Here is a 19487-nt window from a genome sequence, read left to right on the forward strand (position 1 = left end):
AATTTCAAATATCCAGTGGCCTTGAGGTTTCCATTGATGAAGAATGGACCCACTATCGTTGTACCCCATATATCACACCAAACCAACACTTTTGTTGTTCCAACAGTCTTGGAGGGATCCATCCAATGTGGGTTAGGGTCAGACCAATAGCGGTGGTTTTGTTTGTTAACTTCACCATTCACATAAGAGTTTGCCTCATCACTGAACAAAATCTTCTGCGTGAACTGAGGGTCCTGTTCCAATTTTTGTTTTGCCCATTCTGCAAATTCTGTGCGCCGATCTGGGTCATCCTCGTTGAGATGCTGCAGTAGCTGGAGTTTGTAAGGGTGCCATTTGTGAGTAGCTAATATCCACGAAGGATGTTCGACTAATGCCACTCTCCAGTGACATGCGGCGAGTGCTACGCTGTGGGCTCTTGCTGAATGAAGCTAGGACAGCCACTGATGTTTCTTCATTAGTGACAGTTTTCTTGCGTCCACATTTTGGCAAATCCAACACTGAACCAGTTTCACGAAACTTAGCAAGCAGTTTGCTAACTGTAGCATGGGAGATGGGTGGTTTTCGTAGGGTGTCATGCATTGAAATCTGCTGCAATGACCCGGTTACTGCGTTCACCAGATGTCAACACGATTTCGATCCGCTCCTCACGTGTTAACCTCTTCGACATGTCAATGGCTGTGAACAAAGAGAAACTTGTAAATAACTCATGAAAGAATAAAGTTACGTTGAAACCAAGCACACCATTGTTTTTCTTGTGACATTACCAATAAGTTTGATGTGTCACATGGCCCTCTTCCTATTGAAAAAACAAAAGTTGCATCCAAGATGGCCGACTTCTAAATGGCCACCATGGTCACCACCCATCTTGAGGAGTTTGCCCCCTCACATATACTAATGTGCCACAAACAGGACTTTAATATCACCAACCATTCCCATGTTATTACAGTGTATCCATATAAATGGCCCACCCTGTAGTTTGTAATAATACCAATAATAATACATATAGGTACCAACCTATCATTCACAGATAAATCAAGTTCCTCACCCTGATCAGATCAAGATCTAGAGCCTTGACCAAAGGGAAGGATTTCCTGTAAAGCCCTACACCCTCCTCCTCCTCCTCCTCTTCCTGCTGCTACTCTCCCAGCCTGTCAGTTAGGACTTTAAATAGCTGCTGAAGAAATAGGGGGCGTCAGTCACCCTGTTACTGGCTGCTCCCTCCCCTGAGGGGTGTAACTTAAAACACCACCGGGCCTAACTCCCACAAGTGCCCCTATTCATTTCTGTCCACTCTGAGCTATTGCTTCTGTGCCAGGAGTCCAGAACTTAAAATGCGGGCATTCCATTTAATGCTTAACACCTATTATAGAAGCTGTGTTTGGTTTTTTTTATCTAAAGTATTTTTACTTCAGAGGCCTGATTTTGAAATACGGCACAAAGAAAGGAATGTTTGCTTGTCTGATTGTCAGCCATGTAATGCAAAAGTACGCATGTCCTCGTAGTTTATGTTCTAGCTTTATCACGGATATGCTACAAACCTGCTTTACATAGCGTTTACCTTTTATTAATGTTTATATATCCAGTGTGCAAATGAACAACTGGAGAAGTGGAATCACTAACTGACAGCTGAGTATAACACATCATCATCATCATCACTGCTTCTGCAGTTCTTAAAATGTACTGTTGGCTACTTACAATAGCTGCCAGTCTGGCACGGTCCCTTGGATCCTCTCAGTAATGATGAGATTCATGATTACTGCTGTTAATCAAAGAAATCTGCACAAACAGGAGGATGTAGTCACCCTTGGTTGAGTCAGGACTTGGCAGTCTTTGTAGTGCTGCGTCCACTTTTATATATGGGATTTTTTTTTTTTACAGCTTTGCAAAGACCCATTTCATTTTTATGAACATCCCCAGAGAACCGTTGCAGTAATTGCTGTGCTGCAGTAAGGTCAGTGGGAATCGCCAGGATTGCAAGTTTGATCCTAATTGAATGGGCAGCGGTGTTCGCAGCACTCAGCAGAAAAAAATAACAAAAAACTCTCGGCCGGATTATTCATCTCTCTAATTGCAGGCTTCGCTCTTACGCTTGGATGCAGCAGTGTGGATGCTGAGACGAGACTTGTGCAAGAATATGGTGTCTGTTTTTACAAGGTTTGGATCGGCAGGGGATGCTCAGTACCTTAGTTGTTTTGGAAGACACAAAACTGAAAATGCAAGATTCAAAGAATTGGTTAACACAAGACTGGTGAACAATCTTTTTTTTGGTGTTTGAAAAAATATAACCACCTCTGTGAAAAAAGGTTAATCACGTGTGCGATGTACATTTGAGTTGGCAAGCCCACACAAACTCCAAACACTTATAAGCTCTGTGACAGAATGGCCTATTTTTAACTGCTCCAGCTCAGTGGACAATGGTCACTCGTCAGGTCTCATTTAAATAATTGAACAAATGCTTCATCCTCAGGTGTTGATGTCTGAATGCTTTTGAGGTTTGGCTAGCTCTTCCTGACGCCATTTTTAACAGAGTCCACTGACCTTGGAAATCCAGTTGAGAGAACTCAGTGAAAGACGGGCATCTTAAAAAGGTCTGAAGGATTTGGTAGCTTAGAGATGTGTGTGGTTCATACTGACGCACAGGCACATGGGCAAAACAAGGAGAGGAGTCTGGTATGTGCTGTTTGTATAATACAGTGTTTTTTGCTCTATATGGGCATGCAAACTAGTCTGTGTGCTTGTAAATATTTGCATGTTAGTGTAGCTCTGTTGCAGTTTTTTATGAGGTATGCGGGAGTGCGTGTTTATGTAGTGCACCTTGTGTTTGTCGGCTTCCCTTTGCTCTGCTAGCAGCCCTGTGGTCTGGAGGCAGCTGTTGGCCCAGAGGTCAAATCAGTAAAAAGGCAACCATTTGGCCCAATGGGTGGCCGTAGAGATTCTGTATTCCAACTCAGCTGATAACCCCTTAAGAAGACAACATTTTCCAAGGATCCACCAATAATCCTAGCTCCGAACCTCCAACTGCTCTGGTCTTGGCATCACTAATGACCTGGCTAAAAAGCCAAGGAACACGCTATTATAGCAGAATTGAGTGATTTCATGACAGGTAGGGGGTATAAGACCTCAGCCATCACTCATTTCTTTACATTTAGCTTGCAAGGAGTCAGATTTCTCTTGTAATTTTTAAACATTGTCTTGAGCAATAGCTCTCCAACTTTCTGAAGGTTTTTCAATGTTTTTCCTTGGACATTGACTGTTGTTTCACTCATTTTCAGTCCAGTCCTTGTACACGAACATTTTCCAGATTGTTTTTTTAATGTATATAATTATTAAGAAACATAACACTGACCTATGAGTTTTTAATCATCAACAAAAAAATATTGTTTAAATTGTATTGTATTTTAAATTGTGAAAACTTGGTGTATCTTAGCATTTTGTGCAGTGTGTCCTTAAAAAGTGGTGGACAAAAGAAAAAATGGCAGGCCAAAATAATACCTACAGCAAATGAACAGTATCTGAAAGTCATGTCCTTAAGAAATCAGAAAGGTCTTCAGCTGATCCATCTACTATTCACTAAAGCCTCATTAGAAATGGTCTCAGTGGAAGGGCGGCTGTCAGGAAGCTATTCTTAGTGAAGGGAAACAGGGAGAAAAGGCTGAGGTGTGAAAATGACACAAAAACTTGACTGGAAATCAGTGGAAACATGTCTGATGGAGTGTTGAATCCAAATCATCATCAGTATGTGTTGGAGGTCAGGAAAGAGGTACAACAGTGTCTACAGCCATCTGTGAAACACAGTGGAGGCTCTGTCATGGTTTGGGATACATTTCAGTCAGTGGTGTTAGAGATCTTGTTAAAACTGATGAATTACAAACACATAACAGTACCACCAGAGTTTGATCCACCATGCAATACCATCTGGAAAACATTTTATTTAAAAATGAACACTATGAATCATGGATTGGCCTCCCCACCTTAACATTGCTGAAGCAGTTTGAAGTCATCTTGACAGATAAACATACTTTATTTTCATGTATGTTTAAACATTTTAATAAATCACTGTGCCTATACCACATTTTCCTACCAAAATACAAAGAAATGAAGGATGACTCCAGACTTTCGCAGTAAAAGACACAATATGTTTGATTTAGGCATCATAACTAGTCTCCACCAGTATCAAAGCACTGATACAAATATCAAATATATTTGGACCCCTTTCGCTATATTTTATGAAGTCAAATGAATTAACACGATCATCTGGTGTTGGATACATTGGGTTTTGTAATTCAGTCCTTAAGAGTTTGAAGTAATGCTTAGAAGTGCTTCCTCACCTTCATCAGGTTTTCCATAAGTTTCTAAAGAATCATAAGAGCATTACATAAAAATGATCGTTAGATAACTCACCTATAAAGAATGAAAGCAGCCTCTAAAAACATCCTTGCCACTGGAGAGTGTGTCTGTGTGTGTTTCTGTGTCTGTGTGGTGTACAGTAGGGCAGCATGCCCACTGACAGCGCAGGCCGCCTTCCTCGTTCGCCGCCCTCCTCCCATATTTGGCTGGGGCTGAGCCCTGAAACATGTCTGGAATAGCTGGATAGAGACCGACAGAGAGACAGGGACAGAGAGGCTGAGAGAAGCAAAGACGTTTTACATTTGAGGTGTAATACAAGTGAGGATTTGATTTGAGACTGTGAGATCTGAGTGCATTGGGAAAAGAAAAAAAATTAGGGACAGAATTAGGAATGACATAAAGTCAAGGACAGAAGAAGAGCAGCTGGAAAGCACTGACTGGTGAGTGGTTCTGTGTAGCCTTTCAATTACCACTAGCAACTTTCTTAACTTTAAATCTCTGTCAATCTCAAGTAATTGTGCAGTTGCCTTAGTTAGATGTTTTCAAGTTATATATATAGTTTTTTAATTATATTGCTGCTATGTTTTTCTCTGGATAAACTCTTTTTTATGGTATTACATTTTATATATACATCACTTTGCTTTTAGACTACCATCTCCTTGTACTGTTGCCCAGAAAAAATTACAAATTTCTGTCTATTTGGTCTACAGTCGAGTCTGTTTGTCTGTTTATTAGGTTTCCATGTCGACAGTGTTGCTTCCTGTGTGTTTGGCACCTATGTGGTATAAAATGACTCATGGAGCGAGCAATTTGTGTGTGGAACATTTTATGAGCGGGCTGCAATTTGGGTACACCAAAACTATTAGGGACCTCGGTTGGCTGGTAACGTCGTGTGAGCTGCAGAAAGCTTGGACTGTGACACAGTTGATGTAGGAATGAATTTCTTTTTTAAACGATGTTTGAACAATTGTAACTTTTTTAGTGAGTTGAAAATTTTGCCCCATGAGATAATACAAAATTATACAAAATTATATTCCAATGTCCGTTGAAAAACCGTCACACGGGAGTAAACTGTTGAGTCTGACTTACCTTCAGTTGCTCAGCAGATACTCATTGACAGATGATCCCTAATTAGACTCGGCTTAATCATTCTCTCTCTGCTTGAGCGGGCAGCGGTGTGTCTGAAGCGTCGCACACAGGCCTACAACCAAACAGCTGTTCTCACTTGGACAAACACAGTGTGTGGTACTGCAGGCTGATAGCAACCTCCCTGCCTCTTATCCTAACGGAAACCCAGCTTCTGCATTCTGTGTCGCTCCAGTGACAGACAGACACTGGTGGTGGTGGTTTTTTCCACAGTCATTGCCATTTTTTATCATTAAAAAGCCTATTTACAAAAAATTAAGATATATAATTGAATTGAGAACATTTACTGACAGATCTACTGTACACATTAAACGTTTGCAGAGAAAAAAACCCTGAGACATGAAGCGCAGTGGGGTATTTTAAAAGCAGCCTGCATGTGTGTGCCTTGCATGACCGCATAATGCTTCTAGTTAGACTTCTTGCTGACAGCACGGTGAGCGGTGGCAGCAGGTTCAAATCCCAGCAATGGAAACCCTGCTGAGCGTGTCCCCATCTCTTAATGCCTCCTTTCTCCTACTGTCTGCCTAGATGTCTCCGTGTAGCTTTATATAAATTCTCGCTGTCTGCCGTCCTGCTTTTTTCCATTTTTCAAACAGCTTCGGTCAACACAGGCTCATTTATGACTGTTAGTATTCAGTATTTAACATACATTTTACTCATGTTAAGTTGTCAAATATCAAGAAATGTGTCATTAAAAAAAAGAAAAACAACCCCACATTTGTATATTGGTGTTATAGGAATGCAGCAGAGGTAAATATGGTCGTGGAAAGCTCTGAGAGAGTCAGGGGATGACAGACTGGCACCTGTGCAGACAGCATGCAGATGATGATGTCTTGATGATGTCACATGTGCGAGTTAGCAGAGCGGTCCACGTCCAGAGACAGGCATGCCAGATATGCTGGTGTGATTCTAATTCTGATATTCTGCTCATCACATACTGACACTTTATTGGGACCTGTTGCTGTCACATTTGAATGCCCTGACATGCAGCATTTTGCTTCAGAAAGGCATGTGACAGGATGATGAAGCCTAGGAAAACATTACATTTCAGGGTAAATATAGCCTTTGACAATCTTTTGCCCCTGACCCTGAACTGGATGGATGGATGTTTGGTTGGATATTACACATTACTCAAGAGTTACTTAATTGCATGCCAGAGAAAGTAATCGGCTGCACTTCTCCAGTGTTCATTTTGTTGACCAAAGTTTTCACCACTCAAAATTAGCACTCATTTCTTAAATTACCCAAAAAGCAATAATTACCTGTTACTTGTTGTGTAATTACTGAATGTAATAACAGTAATGTATTATGTTACTATGTTACTTAAAAACTTAATATGATAACAGTAACATGTTACTTATGACACTTATTTTGTAACTGCTCACTACCTTGTTGTGCTTAAGCAGTTTCTGCTTCCTGTTTTTTTCTTTTTTTTCTCACCACTCTCATTTCCTCTTCTACCTTTCCAAACATTGTTGTGCATTTCAAGTTTAAATTCTACATTTTCATGATTTCTAGTGTTTTTATTGCTTTGTGCAGCTTTGTGCATGTTTACTGGAGCTTGCCTTTCAGCAGCGTTCCTCTTCTGATAGACCTTCTGTGGGCGACCTCTAGATTGGGAATAAAGATTTGGATATTAACTTTTACTTGTTACTGGTATTCAGGGCTCCTGGTTTTTCCTCCTGCAGCAGCTAGAACATGTGATCAATTACACTGTAGAAAACAGCACATTGAAACATTGAAAAAGAAATTCACACTTTAAATCCCTGCTAATGACATTTTTGTACAGATGGACCCACATTTGCAACACAAATTTGCAATAATCACATGCTACTTCATGGCCTCCTATTATTGTTATCAGTCTTATTTTACTTCGAGCTTCACCCCAAAATGGTAAAAATGGTTCTTTGAGGTTTAGCTTAACCAGAAATCCCATATCTTCCAATCTCCAGCTTGATCTGACAGTTCTTCTCTTGCATGAATAAAAATGAGTTGACATGAATCAGATGCTGCTGGCAGACGGTCAGACATATAGCTTTTTATGACAGTTACTCAGATGACAGAGAGACAGATGGATGACATCACCCTGAAAGTAATCTCGGAGACAGACACTGATACAGACGCATCACGTCAATTCAAACTGTGACAGCCGGACAGTGACAGATAGACCGAGAGACAGACATGGCAAATATAAAACCACGGCAGCGACAGTTTTCCTTGTGCCAGTCACTGATACACCAACCATGACACCTTTTCACCGATGGACTGTCACATCATCCTGTCTCACTTTCTCTCTGATTTTCTGCTGTGAAGTCCAGGACGTGGCTAAAACTTTTGTTTTTAGATAAGTAAAATAGCTCAGCTTGGCTTCAATAGATTTGTATTTTTTCAGGAATTTTCAATAAGAAAACACACCTATATGTCTTAAAATTAATGACGACAATCAAGAATGTATTTGCAATATCACCCTGTTTTGAGCCCCCTCTTCTAATATATCTCTCACTCTCTCACACACACATATACACACATGAACACAGCTCTTTAGGGCAAGTCAGTCATTTGTCAGTCAAACCCAGTCACCCTCTGGTGGCACGCAGACTTGCCGTCGTCACAGTGGTATGAAAGCTGTGAAGGTGAATGTCACATCCTGCTGTGAGACACTGGATGAGTTGCTGACATCACCACGTGTATGTATATAGATGTTTGTGCATGTGCAGGCCTGCCTCTGTATGTTCAAAGCTTTGTTGCCAGTCATGATCTTATTGGATCATTTAATATAGTAAAAAATGTGTATAACAATCCAGGAGCTTGTAGAACCACCTTTAGCAAAATTACTGCACTTTGAAGTGATTGTTTTATGTGCATGACTTTCACATTATTTTGGAGGAATTTTGGCTCACTCTTATTTACACTGGCTTCAGTTCATTGATATTTGCAGGCAGTCATTTATGCACAGGTTTCTTAAGATCCAGCCACATTATTTTAATCACACTGAGGTCTGTGCTTTGACTGGACTATTATGATACCTTCATTCTGCCATTCTGTGGTAGATGTGCTGCTGTGCTTGGGGTCATTGTTCTGTTACATGACCCAGCCAAGCTTTCGCCACTCGACAAATGGCCTCACATTTGACTGTAGAACACTTTGCTATACAGTGGAGTTCATGGTCTAATGCAAGTTGCCCAGGTCCTGTGACTGTAAAACACTCATCACGGCTCCACCACCATTCTTGAGAGTTGATGTGAGGTCTTTTGTGCAGATGTGCTGGGTTTGTCTGCACTTTTGTCTATTCTGTCCAAAGGACATTGTTCTAGAAGTCTTTGGGTTTGTAAAGATTCATCTGTGATAACCTAAAGCAAACTGTCATTTTTAAAATAAGTGTGTTTAATAGTAAACACACTTGTTCAGTCTTTTTCGAATTGTACCCTCATGAACTTTCACATTCAACATGCTAACTGAAACCTGTAGAGTCTGAGGTGTAGCTCTTGAGTTTCATTGCAGTTTTCTGAGCATTGTCTGACCTTGATGGAACATCCACTCCTGGAACGACTGCAGCATTGTGTTTACACACCTGAATGCTCCCACCCAGCAAACTGCCAAAACTCCTCACTTCACACTGATGATCAATTAATCAAGTCCATTTTGTTTAAAAACAGAAGCTCTTAATTCCTGTGGAATCAGCAGCGATATAATTACACCAGTTTTTTTTACAAGCGTGCGTAGAGTAATATGAAAACTTCACTTTATGTCTTTGAACTTATTCTACAACACAGCTAAAATAAAGTCAATCATATTTAATACATTAAATTACAAATAAAAAATGATCTATGTACACCTTAGAATTCTACAACTATTGTATTACACAGAAAATAGAAACATTTGAAATTTGAGTTAAAATGCTTCCTGTTGCAAAACACAGTAAAAATGTTTTCACAGTTGACAAAGCTATCTACACTCCCAATTTCAAAAAGTCCTTCATTGAAGAGGCAACATTATCTGTGTCCACGAAAGCTATAATTTCACACCTCTTTTCTAAGTGGGTGAGAGATACGCCACGTGGGTCCGTTTAATCTTGCACGTAAACTTTAAATGTGCTTCTATATTTAAATCTGTCTATTTTGAAAAAATGGCTCCTATATTTTAGAAGGTCACGGTCTGCCCTTTAGGCGTGTTCAGCTTATCTTAAGGTTGCAACCCTTGAACACCACGGCACAGCTGGGAATCTGTGTAATTTTGTATAGTCAGTAATTTACATAAAAAACTGTATCATCTGTATAAAAATTACATTCAACATGAACAAATTGACCAATATTCTGTTACTGTGCCAACAAATCAAGTATGAACTCTACTTAAATGAATCATGACTAGAGAGAACTTGCTGAATAACTACATTATTTTTGTTCTGTAAGAAGAAAATAGCAATACATGTTGGAACAAAAGTATTGTACATATGACACATGTTGACAGTATACAGTATCAAATGATATGCTAACTATGTTTTAATTGAGATATAGGTATGTTGGCAAATGGGACACTTCAATCAATCTGTCTGCTAATCCTGAATGTACTAACAATGTGTATAATCTCCATCCCAGCTGGTCTATTCGATACGGCAATAACAGTTTGTGTAGCACGTTGTCTATTTATAATAAGCCATTGGACACAGGTGTTTAAATGGCTTTTTAATTGTTACCAAGGCTGTGATGTAGCAATGAGACACTCAAGTGAACACTTAAGAGAGTACAGCTCAGAGCCAGGTGCTATGTGTGGATGTATGCGTGTCCACGTGCAACACAGCATGAGTAATGCCTCTGGCACTTTCGCGAAAAAGGACAGCACCTGTTACTTGAGGGAATACAAAGCATGCACAGGCACAGGTTCGAGTCTGAGTGTGTGAGTAAGAGAGACTGAAAGACTCTGACAAAGTCAAAAAGGGTTTTTTTTTTCTTGCTTCAATATGTTCAAATATTTCTTTAGGTTGATTTGGCTTCATCTACATATTAAAATCAGTAGCAGTGATGGCATGGCATTGTCCTTTTGCAGCAAAAGAATGGCATGTTATACTTGTTAACTGGTGTAAGAAGCAAGCTGTAAGCTATTTGTGTTAGCCAAGGCTTGGTGACTCAACCAATCTAATTTGAGGCCCACTGCAGCTATTTATCGACACCATAAGAAAGCAACTTGTTCTATGCAGCTGGAGAGCTGCTTGTTTGTGTCATTCATAATAATGGTCACTGGATTAAATACCACACTGGAGCTCTGCTCCCTAACATTGTCGGTACTACGATAGGCACCAGGCTGGGACATGATATATCTTTTGACTGTTGACATAGTTGGACATTAAATGTATTACTATGTCCATATTTCATAAGCAAAGTCAAATCTAGGACATGTCATCTTTAGTCCTTTGGCCAGTGCTGAGACTTAAGTAGCTTCTGATAAGTTTGGCTATCCATATTTCTAAATCTTGCAAACATAAAAAATCCATATATTCTGGTATTAATGCCCTTCTCTCAGGCAGTAATTACATCATTATACTATAACGGTCTTATAATATTACACAATTGCTGGACTTTTCTGATGATAGAAGCTCTGACATCCCGAAATTGATAGCTGACTGCCTAAAACATGTGAGAGGTTTTCAGCCAATGCATGAAATCCTCCTATTCTGTCAGACGTTGCTTGCATCTTGGAGAAACGCGTGAGGAGTGCTCTGGATCCTGTGCCTTCACATACTAACCAGGAGATGGCAGGTCAGATTGTCTGCAAACTTTCATTCTTGCAAGACAGTAGTGAAAACAGTAAATTTTCTATATGACACATTCCCAAAAACATTTAAGGTTTAGCAGAAATTGCACATTCTGAAACAGAAACAATGATTCATTGCCTGGCTGAAGGGAACTCTGGCAGGCTGGTTATTTGCAGCTCATCCCTTGATATTCCAGATGAAGGTCAAGCTCTTTTAACACTAGTCTACCCCTCTTCCTTTACGCTACATCTGGAGCAGATGTGCATACCACTTAATGTTTGTCTCCCAATGTATGTACATACCAGCATGAGTCTGGGACAAGTGTAAAAATGTAGTGAAAGTCTCTAATTGTTTAGTTCTGTTCTTTTCAATGTGACATATAAACAAGTAAAAAAAAACAAAACAAAAATAAAAAATACCTCAAACCGTCTTTAAAAAGATAAAATTCACTACAGAAACAATCACCCTGTGTGTCTGAGACTGCTTTCACTTTTGTAATTTTATCCCACTGGCTCATTTAACATCTGTTAGTTGGCGAGACCAAATTAGGTATTTGTGGGTCTGTTAGATTTTTGATCCACTGGAAGCTGCACTGTTACCCAGATGCTGCTGCTCTGTGCGTTTTTAGTTTGTCCTATCTGAGCCATAACATGGCAAATGGCAGTGTTTGTTCCGATGATTTACAATCACTATGGGGTTAAATTGCAGCTGGAAAAGTGCCATCCTGGCTTAGTCAAGTCTAAAAGAGCATGTTTTATCAACCAGAACAAAGGCATTTCCTATTCTGTTAAAGGTCAGAAGGAGGAAAAGACCGAGAGCTCAGCTGGTGGAAAATATGAACCACAGTTCTCTGAAAAGTCTTATGGTTATAATATAATTAATAGAGTTTATGGGATTCTTTTAAACAATAGAACCTCCCACTTATTAAGGATTTAAAGTTTAGGATGTGGGGGAGTGAGTGAGATGCACAGTAAAGGGATCCCCCTAATGGCATTACCAGGCAGACAGATGGTGCAGGAGTTGTAGGTTTTTTTCCTGCATCTTTTCCCAGGCACATGGGTGGAGGTAGAGGTGGTGACAGCGGTGGAGTTCCTCCCCCGCTGCCGGGAACACTCAGTGATCATCCCAGAGTGCCAACTCACCCCTTGCGGGTGTTTCAGTGGTACAGCCCCACCTCGCTCCAGAAGAGCACATGTCGGGTGACATGAATCAGAGAGGACAGGGGGAGTGAGAGAAGAAGCTCAGAGGCAGAAAGTTTAGTCACTGAGAGACTTCGGAAGGACTTCCGAATTGTAGATTGAAACGGAATCACTGTTTTGAAAAGGAAATATTTAATCTTTCCTGATTTTTTTACTTAATCATCACAGAAAGAGAATTGGAAGTTTGATCTACAGGTAAGGATGTTTACATGAGTTTGATTTAAAATATAAATATGGGTTTTAGAACTTGAAGAAACTTAATATAAGAAACATGAATATTTAAAGTGTATATATTGCTGGCAAGAACAAAAAGATTCATTATTTTGGCTTAAATTTTTATGCGTAAGGCTTTGGAGTAATTCCGCAAGTCCAAACAAAATGTAACCGTAAACCTGGAATTATGCTCTCATAATGTGCCAACACTAAAAGCAACCACAGGAACAAACTGTGATTATGGCTTCCTCCCCTGTCCTCTCATTCTTGTTGCTACTGTGGCTGTGAGCTGTTGTTGACATGGGTTTGGAAATAGCTGAGGTCTGAGTGATTCACCATCTGTCCCCAGGGGTCGCTCAATTTGGAAAACCCTACATATGAGCCATGCTTCTGTATATGTTGTGTATCACTTTGCATATGCACACTAGATACTGGAAGCCACTGCTGTTGCATGACTTTCCTTCATGTAAATATGTTGGTAGTACCACAGAATGACTTGTTGCTGGTGTAAAACTATATTTTTTAATAGTTTATCTTAACTTTTTAAAATACAATTCAAAATACAATTAGACTGTATATTTATTATATGGATAAAATATTGGGGCATATTGCATAAGACCTATCCTTTGGTGTTCATGTAAGAGGTGAAACGGAAAGAAAACCTCCAAGTGATATCTCTGTAGTAGCCAGGGGGTACTTGAAAAGATGAGTTTGGTTATTGTGAAACTAAACTGGTGTTTTCAAAAAGTATGGCTAAACAGCTGAATATAACAATAGCTAGCTAAAAATCTCAGTTTAGTAATTCAATAGCCTTAGCGGAGTGTTACGCTCAGTAGAAAGTATCGATGTATCTATGGATGCAACTTCCCTGTTGGCAACACATTTTTGGAAGACTACAAGCACAACAACCAGCTGATCTGAGCAGAGTCAGGCCGAGCATAGACAAGTATTACACAATAAAACAGGTTTATTTTTAAACTGTATTGTTATATTATATTGCTTGGCGTGTGTTATGGAAATCTGTATCTGTTTTGTATATCTGAAAGGAAAAAATATCAGCTGATTTTTAAATCACAAAATATAGGTATTGGTAAAGCTCTAGCTATCAGTTAATTAAAGTTTGTTTATTACCTTACAGCATGAAGAAATTATGAAGTCTTTTAGCTAACAGTGTAAAGTTTGAGCTGAATGGTTGAAACTGTTTGTTTGCCATAAGGCTAAAATTAGTTGTGATACAGTTTAAATTGTAAAACTGAACATTAAATGTGTTGGTGATAAAGCGATTCTTGACTTGAAAAAAATGAAAAATAAAAAGTTTGGGAGCTACTCCATTAAAAAGGGAAGCCAGCTGACACTGATACTGAATTAACACCCAACCAGACCAACCATAGCCAGACCAAAGGAATTTAGTTTACTTGTTTGGTTCAGATGAAATATTACCTTGTCTGATTTGCTATAAATCATAAACACCACAAAATAAATGATAAGAATATGTCCACCCATACATGGTTTGCACATTCTTGTAAAGCATTAGGTGACTACTTTTATTCATAGCATTGTGCAATATGTACGCAATTATCCTGATTTTGTTTTGCAAGCATGATTCAGCAGCAAGAAATCAACCTAAAGACGACAGCTCCTCTCATAGTCCAACTCTGGGGTTTCAAACTGGCATGACTCCTTTTCCCTTTGGCTGACACAGGCCAGTTGTTTCAGTGTGTTGGGCAGAACCCACCCATGTTCACGTCAGACCATGTGGGCCTGCACTGACGCAACGTGACAGGGGCTTTAAGACCTGAAAATTGGCTATTAATAGAGCTGCAAGGGTTGTGTTGCTGGTGGCTGGGCAGCATGCTGCAGCTGAGGATCAAACAGGTTGAGTGCAGAGGGGGGTCACTATGTTTGTGGTGTCAGGGATCCTGTCCCACACAAAAAATGACTTGATGATTGGAGCCCATTAACCTTAACAAAAACAGTTTTTTCCCAAACACAAAATTATTTAAATGAAAGTATTTTTTTAGTATGTTGTTTACTATATTGTGTACTCTTTCTCTCTTTCAGATGTTGTTCATACCCAGGGCCCACTTGATGGAAGTCTTTATGCCCAAATCCGCAAAAAAGACTCCCTGGAGGGAGTTGTCACTGTCAATGGCCTCCCAGTCCGTGAAAACCCCTTGACTAACGAGAACCCATTGCAGCACACCAACCATCCTCTGCAAACTACTGACCACACCCTTCCTGTGGCAGGTCACACTTCCCTCCCTGCTGTCGACCATACCCTGTCTGTGAGCAGTGACTCAGGCAATTCTACCGCATCGATCAAGACTGATCGTACAGATGAGCAAAGCCAATCTGTGCAGAGTGCTGTGAGCCACAACAATCCAACAGCAACTCACCCACCACTCAGTCCGCAAGAAAAAAGAGAGCTCGACCAACTTCTGAGTGGCCTTGAGGCACCAACTAAGCGGCAAGCCTACCTGCCTACATCTACCTGTCCAGGAGGAGGAGTACGACACTTAGTTCCAGCACAGGTGCATGTCAACGGGAGCCACACCAGGTTAGTGGGCGCTCCTTCAACAGAGGAGCGTGAGACAGATATTCTCGACGACGAGCTGCCTAATAGTCAAGAGGGCAACAGTGTGGACAGTTTGGGCACCATCTCATCCCTTGAGGGCCAAGCGACACCAGCTGACTTGTACTACCAATCACAGACTCCTGTCAGTGGCCAGAACGACGAGCCATACCTTGATAGAAGCGAGATGCCGGTGCATGGAGTACGAACTGCTACGGCGATGCAAGAGAGATCCGTGGACTCACCATCGCCACAGGGGGGATACAACAATTATCAAAATGGAGGAGGGATGTATCGGTCACAGTCCTTTGGGAACCCACCTGCCAGCAGCCCTGAGACCACCCCAAAACTTATGCCCAGGGCCCCTGAGAGGAGCACCAGTAGCCGGGATGCTGTACAACGAGGTCTCAGTGCCTGGCATCAGCATAGCCTACCAGACGATCCATTTGGTCCTCCTCTTCAGTCAACCCATAGCTTGCCCCACTTTCCCACCTCAGCTTCACAGCGTGACATTGAGCAGTCAATCGAGGCACTAAATATGCTGATGCTTGACCTAGACCCAATCAACTCTCACATGTCTAAGTCCCACAGTGCGCCCCCTGGTGAGAACAGCCTCAATTCATCCCAGGTGCCATTCTCCCAGACCCTGGCCAGGCCATCATACCAAGCAGACTCTGCTATCCATGGCTACAACAGCTCTGGATCAATTGGCGACGGCATTCATCAGCCCCATCGCTCATCTGGGAGAGTCAGCCAGAGCCCAGTTATGGAGTCTCCAGTGCATTCTCCCCAGAGGCCCAATGCTGGCCACCAACACCAAAATATCACCCCAACACACACTCCTGAGCCCTACCTCCATACTCGCCATGCACCCCTTCATTACACCACTGATTCTAATTTCAATCAGCAGACCCCAGTGAAGCCTATGAACTCCCACCCAAGCAGTGGCGCTTCACACTCCCCAGAACTGCAGGGCTCGTCTCCGTATCCAGGCTATAGTGCCTCATCTTCACCCCTTCCCACTGTCACTCCACAGCCCAAGGACACATCTTCCTCATCGTTGCCCAGAGAACAAGATGCAGAGGAGGAGACGCTAAACTTGGAAGGCCTGGTAGCACACCGTATTGCAGGTAAGGCTTCAAGATATTGCCTGGAGTTAGTGTCTGAATAAGAAAGAGACAGAGTGGTACTGGACTTACTTTGAAATGACTTATTCAGTCTGTTGTGTTTACTTTCAGTCAAAATATTATTTTGCTCATTTGCAATGGCTATATTAGTAACTGTTGCAGGATATTATGCTGTTCTTTGTTTTTTTGTTCATAAATTAATCCATTTACAGTTGATTATCTATTATGTCTGTTATGGATTAGCTTCAAGTTTTTTAAAGTTTAAAAAAGAATATGTGAAATAGCTTTTTTGATATTCTTGTCTGCAAGGAAAAAATTGCACAAACACACAGAAATATGTCAGCATTTGTGGGTTGGTGGACTGATGGTGGCATGTTGTGACCCCTAAAGGGGACTCAAAGAGCAGGTTAATACAGTCAGTAGCGATGTTCTGTTTTGGAGGTTCAGGGAACATTATGGATGATTTGCCTGAAATTAATGAGCAAATAAATAAGCATAAAGATGTAAAGCAGATTTGTAGCATATGATATAGCCTAAAGCACTTTTTATATTCTGAAAATGATATTCAACAAAACTTATATACCCAAAATGGCTAACACAATTTACGCAAGCAAGTAGAATGCAAGCTGTGCACTTTCTGTAACTGATCCGTTACAGGATGTTGTATTAGAGGAATAAGCCTTACTCATAAAGTTAGCTTCTCTGACTCAGAGAGCTGTGCAGAGCTGGTGAGAGTGGAAATGAGGTGAGAGTAAGAATAGCCAGGCATTCAGAGATCCCAGCTTCCATGCATTGTCGGCATTCACGATGTTCTTTGAAATGATTTGGAAGCTCTAAAGTGCCTCCCAGTGGAACAAAAATGTAACTTCCCTTCTTAGTTAGGGGCTTGTGTGTCATCTCATTTGGAGAGTACTTATATTTATCCATTTCTGCTCTGATTTTTCTTTTCCTTTTCCATTCAACCCATCTCTCCACTGTATGGAAACCCTACCTACCACTGCTTCTTCCTCTGCACTCACTCTCCTTCTCCTCCTCTACCTTCACCTGCTGCCTCCCTTCCACCACTTGACATCCCTCCCCGGAAACAGAGTACAACGCTCGTATTCGGGGCATCAGTGAAAGCATGACACCACAACAATCTGACCGCCATCGCTCCTATTCCTTCTCTGGTTTGTCCATTTTACCCCACCTTTAATTTCTGTCTTTGTTTCATTTTATTTTTCCTGCATTTCTATAAACTTTCTCTGCTTCCTCATCATTTTCCCAATTATTTTAAGAGCTTTTATAACAGCTTTTTCATCAGGTCCTGTTTCGGATCTAGCCTATTTGTCCTTTCCCACTGCTTTTTTATTACTTGCAGCCATGTTTTTAAACATTGAGAATCTTTCTCACTGGCTCTGCCTCTCTTAAAGAGGGAATGATGCTGCCCTTTTATATTGATAGGATGCTTTCTCTTTAGCTGATATATCTTTGAACAAATATCCCGGGGCTACACAAGCAACATAAAAAGATGTTTTAAAAAAAGGCTTAATGATTTGATGATTCCTCATACTCAAATATTTTGGGGGGCTACAGGAGTTCGTTCCAGAGGGATGACCCCAGAAGTGACACAGGAGACGGGCAGGCGTCGGACCACGAGTGAGGGACAGTACCAGAGCGGCCATGATAATACGTCAGCAGTGCATTCACCAGACTTTGCCAACAATCTTGCTCTCAACCCAGGAGGAAGACCCAGAGAGGTACAGCACTTGATTTTATGGTTAAGCCATGAGCACATGATTTTGTCACTAATTTTGTCCCCCTGAAAATCATGATAAATCCTAGAGGCTGACTGTTGTTCAGCATCAGCTGATTTAAAAATCTGATACTCTAATATGTAAATATGTATTCTTTTAGACAAGGAAAATCAACCCTTTTCCTTGATATTTGTTATGTGTACTTATTCATTTACCCTCTGCCTGACTCTGCACTGATCAGCTGGCTGTGCATTGCCCAAAGGGAAGTTGCAGAGTGCCCTCTGGTGGACAACCTATCCAATGTCAACACATGTTACATAGTTGACAGATGTCTCTGCTCTCTCTATTTGCTTTTTAAATTCTGTTGTGCCATTAGAAATTTTGCTTCTGATAGATCAGCAAGTAGCTATTATTAGCCAGTAAGTTCATATTTGCACTGAAGTAGTTTCATTTTATGCACAAAGGGGCTATAGCGACATATAGCGACATGTTTTTAATTGGGGTGGTGCAGGAGGAAGCAAACAGTCATACTTCATGCCCACCTTTGGGCCTATCCTTGTATTATGGAATAGAGTCCTAAACAATTTCCCCTTCAGCATGCGGTGAGCTACAGTAAAACATCAAGCTCTCGACTGTTTATTGTTCATAAAAGTTCAGTGCTTGAACTTCAAACTCCGCTTACTCTGAGTGAGACAGAGAAACTTACACATGCTTTTATATCAATCAGAGCTGACTGCTGTCATGTTCTGCTATCTCATCAACCCAAAACTTTTGTAAAGTACCCACAGCTGACTGTGAATGCTGCAGAAGAGGAATAACACAGTACACCGATGTTCCTGCACTTTCCATATTTTAATTTCTTTTACTTGTTTTTAAATATCTTCGTGGTCTCTCTTTGTTTTCATGTGTCCCAAATGCTCACGGTGTATGAATGTGTACAACCCCTCAGGCACTCCGGTGCATGTCTGCTAGTCAATCTAAAGTTCTGGGCAAAAACCATTAAAGAGAGACAGGTTTTAGCTTTCATGTCTTTTTGATTGATCCATTATGGTTTGATTTTTCTCTTTGTTTTATTTATTTATTTTTAGCTTATTAATTACTCTGTCATGATATTGTGTCTTGACTCTAATCAAGTCAAGCTGCATTGATTTTTCTGTAGACTAATTATACTTTTCTTTTATACTTCCTGACATACCTCCATATCTGTGTGCCTCGATCATCTCTTTCAGGGTGCAATGCACAGCTACCGAGAGACGTTTCAGGACAATGAAACAGACGGGTTTGCCAACAGTTCCACCTTTGGAGGTGGTGGAGGTGAGAATTTATTCCATATTCCATATTCTCCATCCCCTAGTCATAGCCACAACACACAAAGGATCACTCTGCCTAAAACATTAG

The 19487-nt window shown here is 40.8% G+C and overlaps 1 protein-coding gene across 6 annotated transcripts in view; it reads left to right on the top strand.

The window, feature by feature from the left end:
* The window catches only part of tns1a (tensin 1a), a 110386-nt gene that overhangs the window by 76979 nt on the left and 13920 nt on the right, over positions 1-19487 (top strand). For all 6 annotated transcript variants that reach the window (XR_005610228.1, XM_039606673.1, XM_039606675.1 and 3 more), the window contains 3 exons: positions 14716-16356; positions 17929-18092; positions 19319-19403. Coding sequence is in view for 5 of the 6 variants with exons in the window: in XM_039606673.1 (XP_039462607.1) it covers positions 14716-16356; positions 17929-18092; positions 19319-19403 (1890 nt within the window). In the remaining variant the exon portion in view is untranslated. The remainder of the gene's footprint in view (positions 1-14715; positions 16357-17928; positions 18093-19318; positions 19404-19487) is intronic.

The sequence above is a fragment of the Oreochromis aureus genome, linkage group 23 (genome assembly GCF_013358895.1).
Source record: "Oreochromis aureus strain Israel breed Guangdong linkage group 23, ZZ_aureus, whole genome shotgun sequence".
Lineage (NCBI taxonomy): Eukaryota > Metazoa > Chordata > Actinopteri > Cichliformes > Cichlidae > Oreochromis > Oreochromis aureus.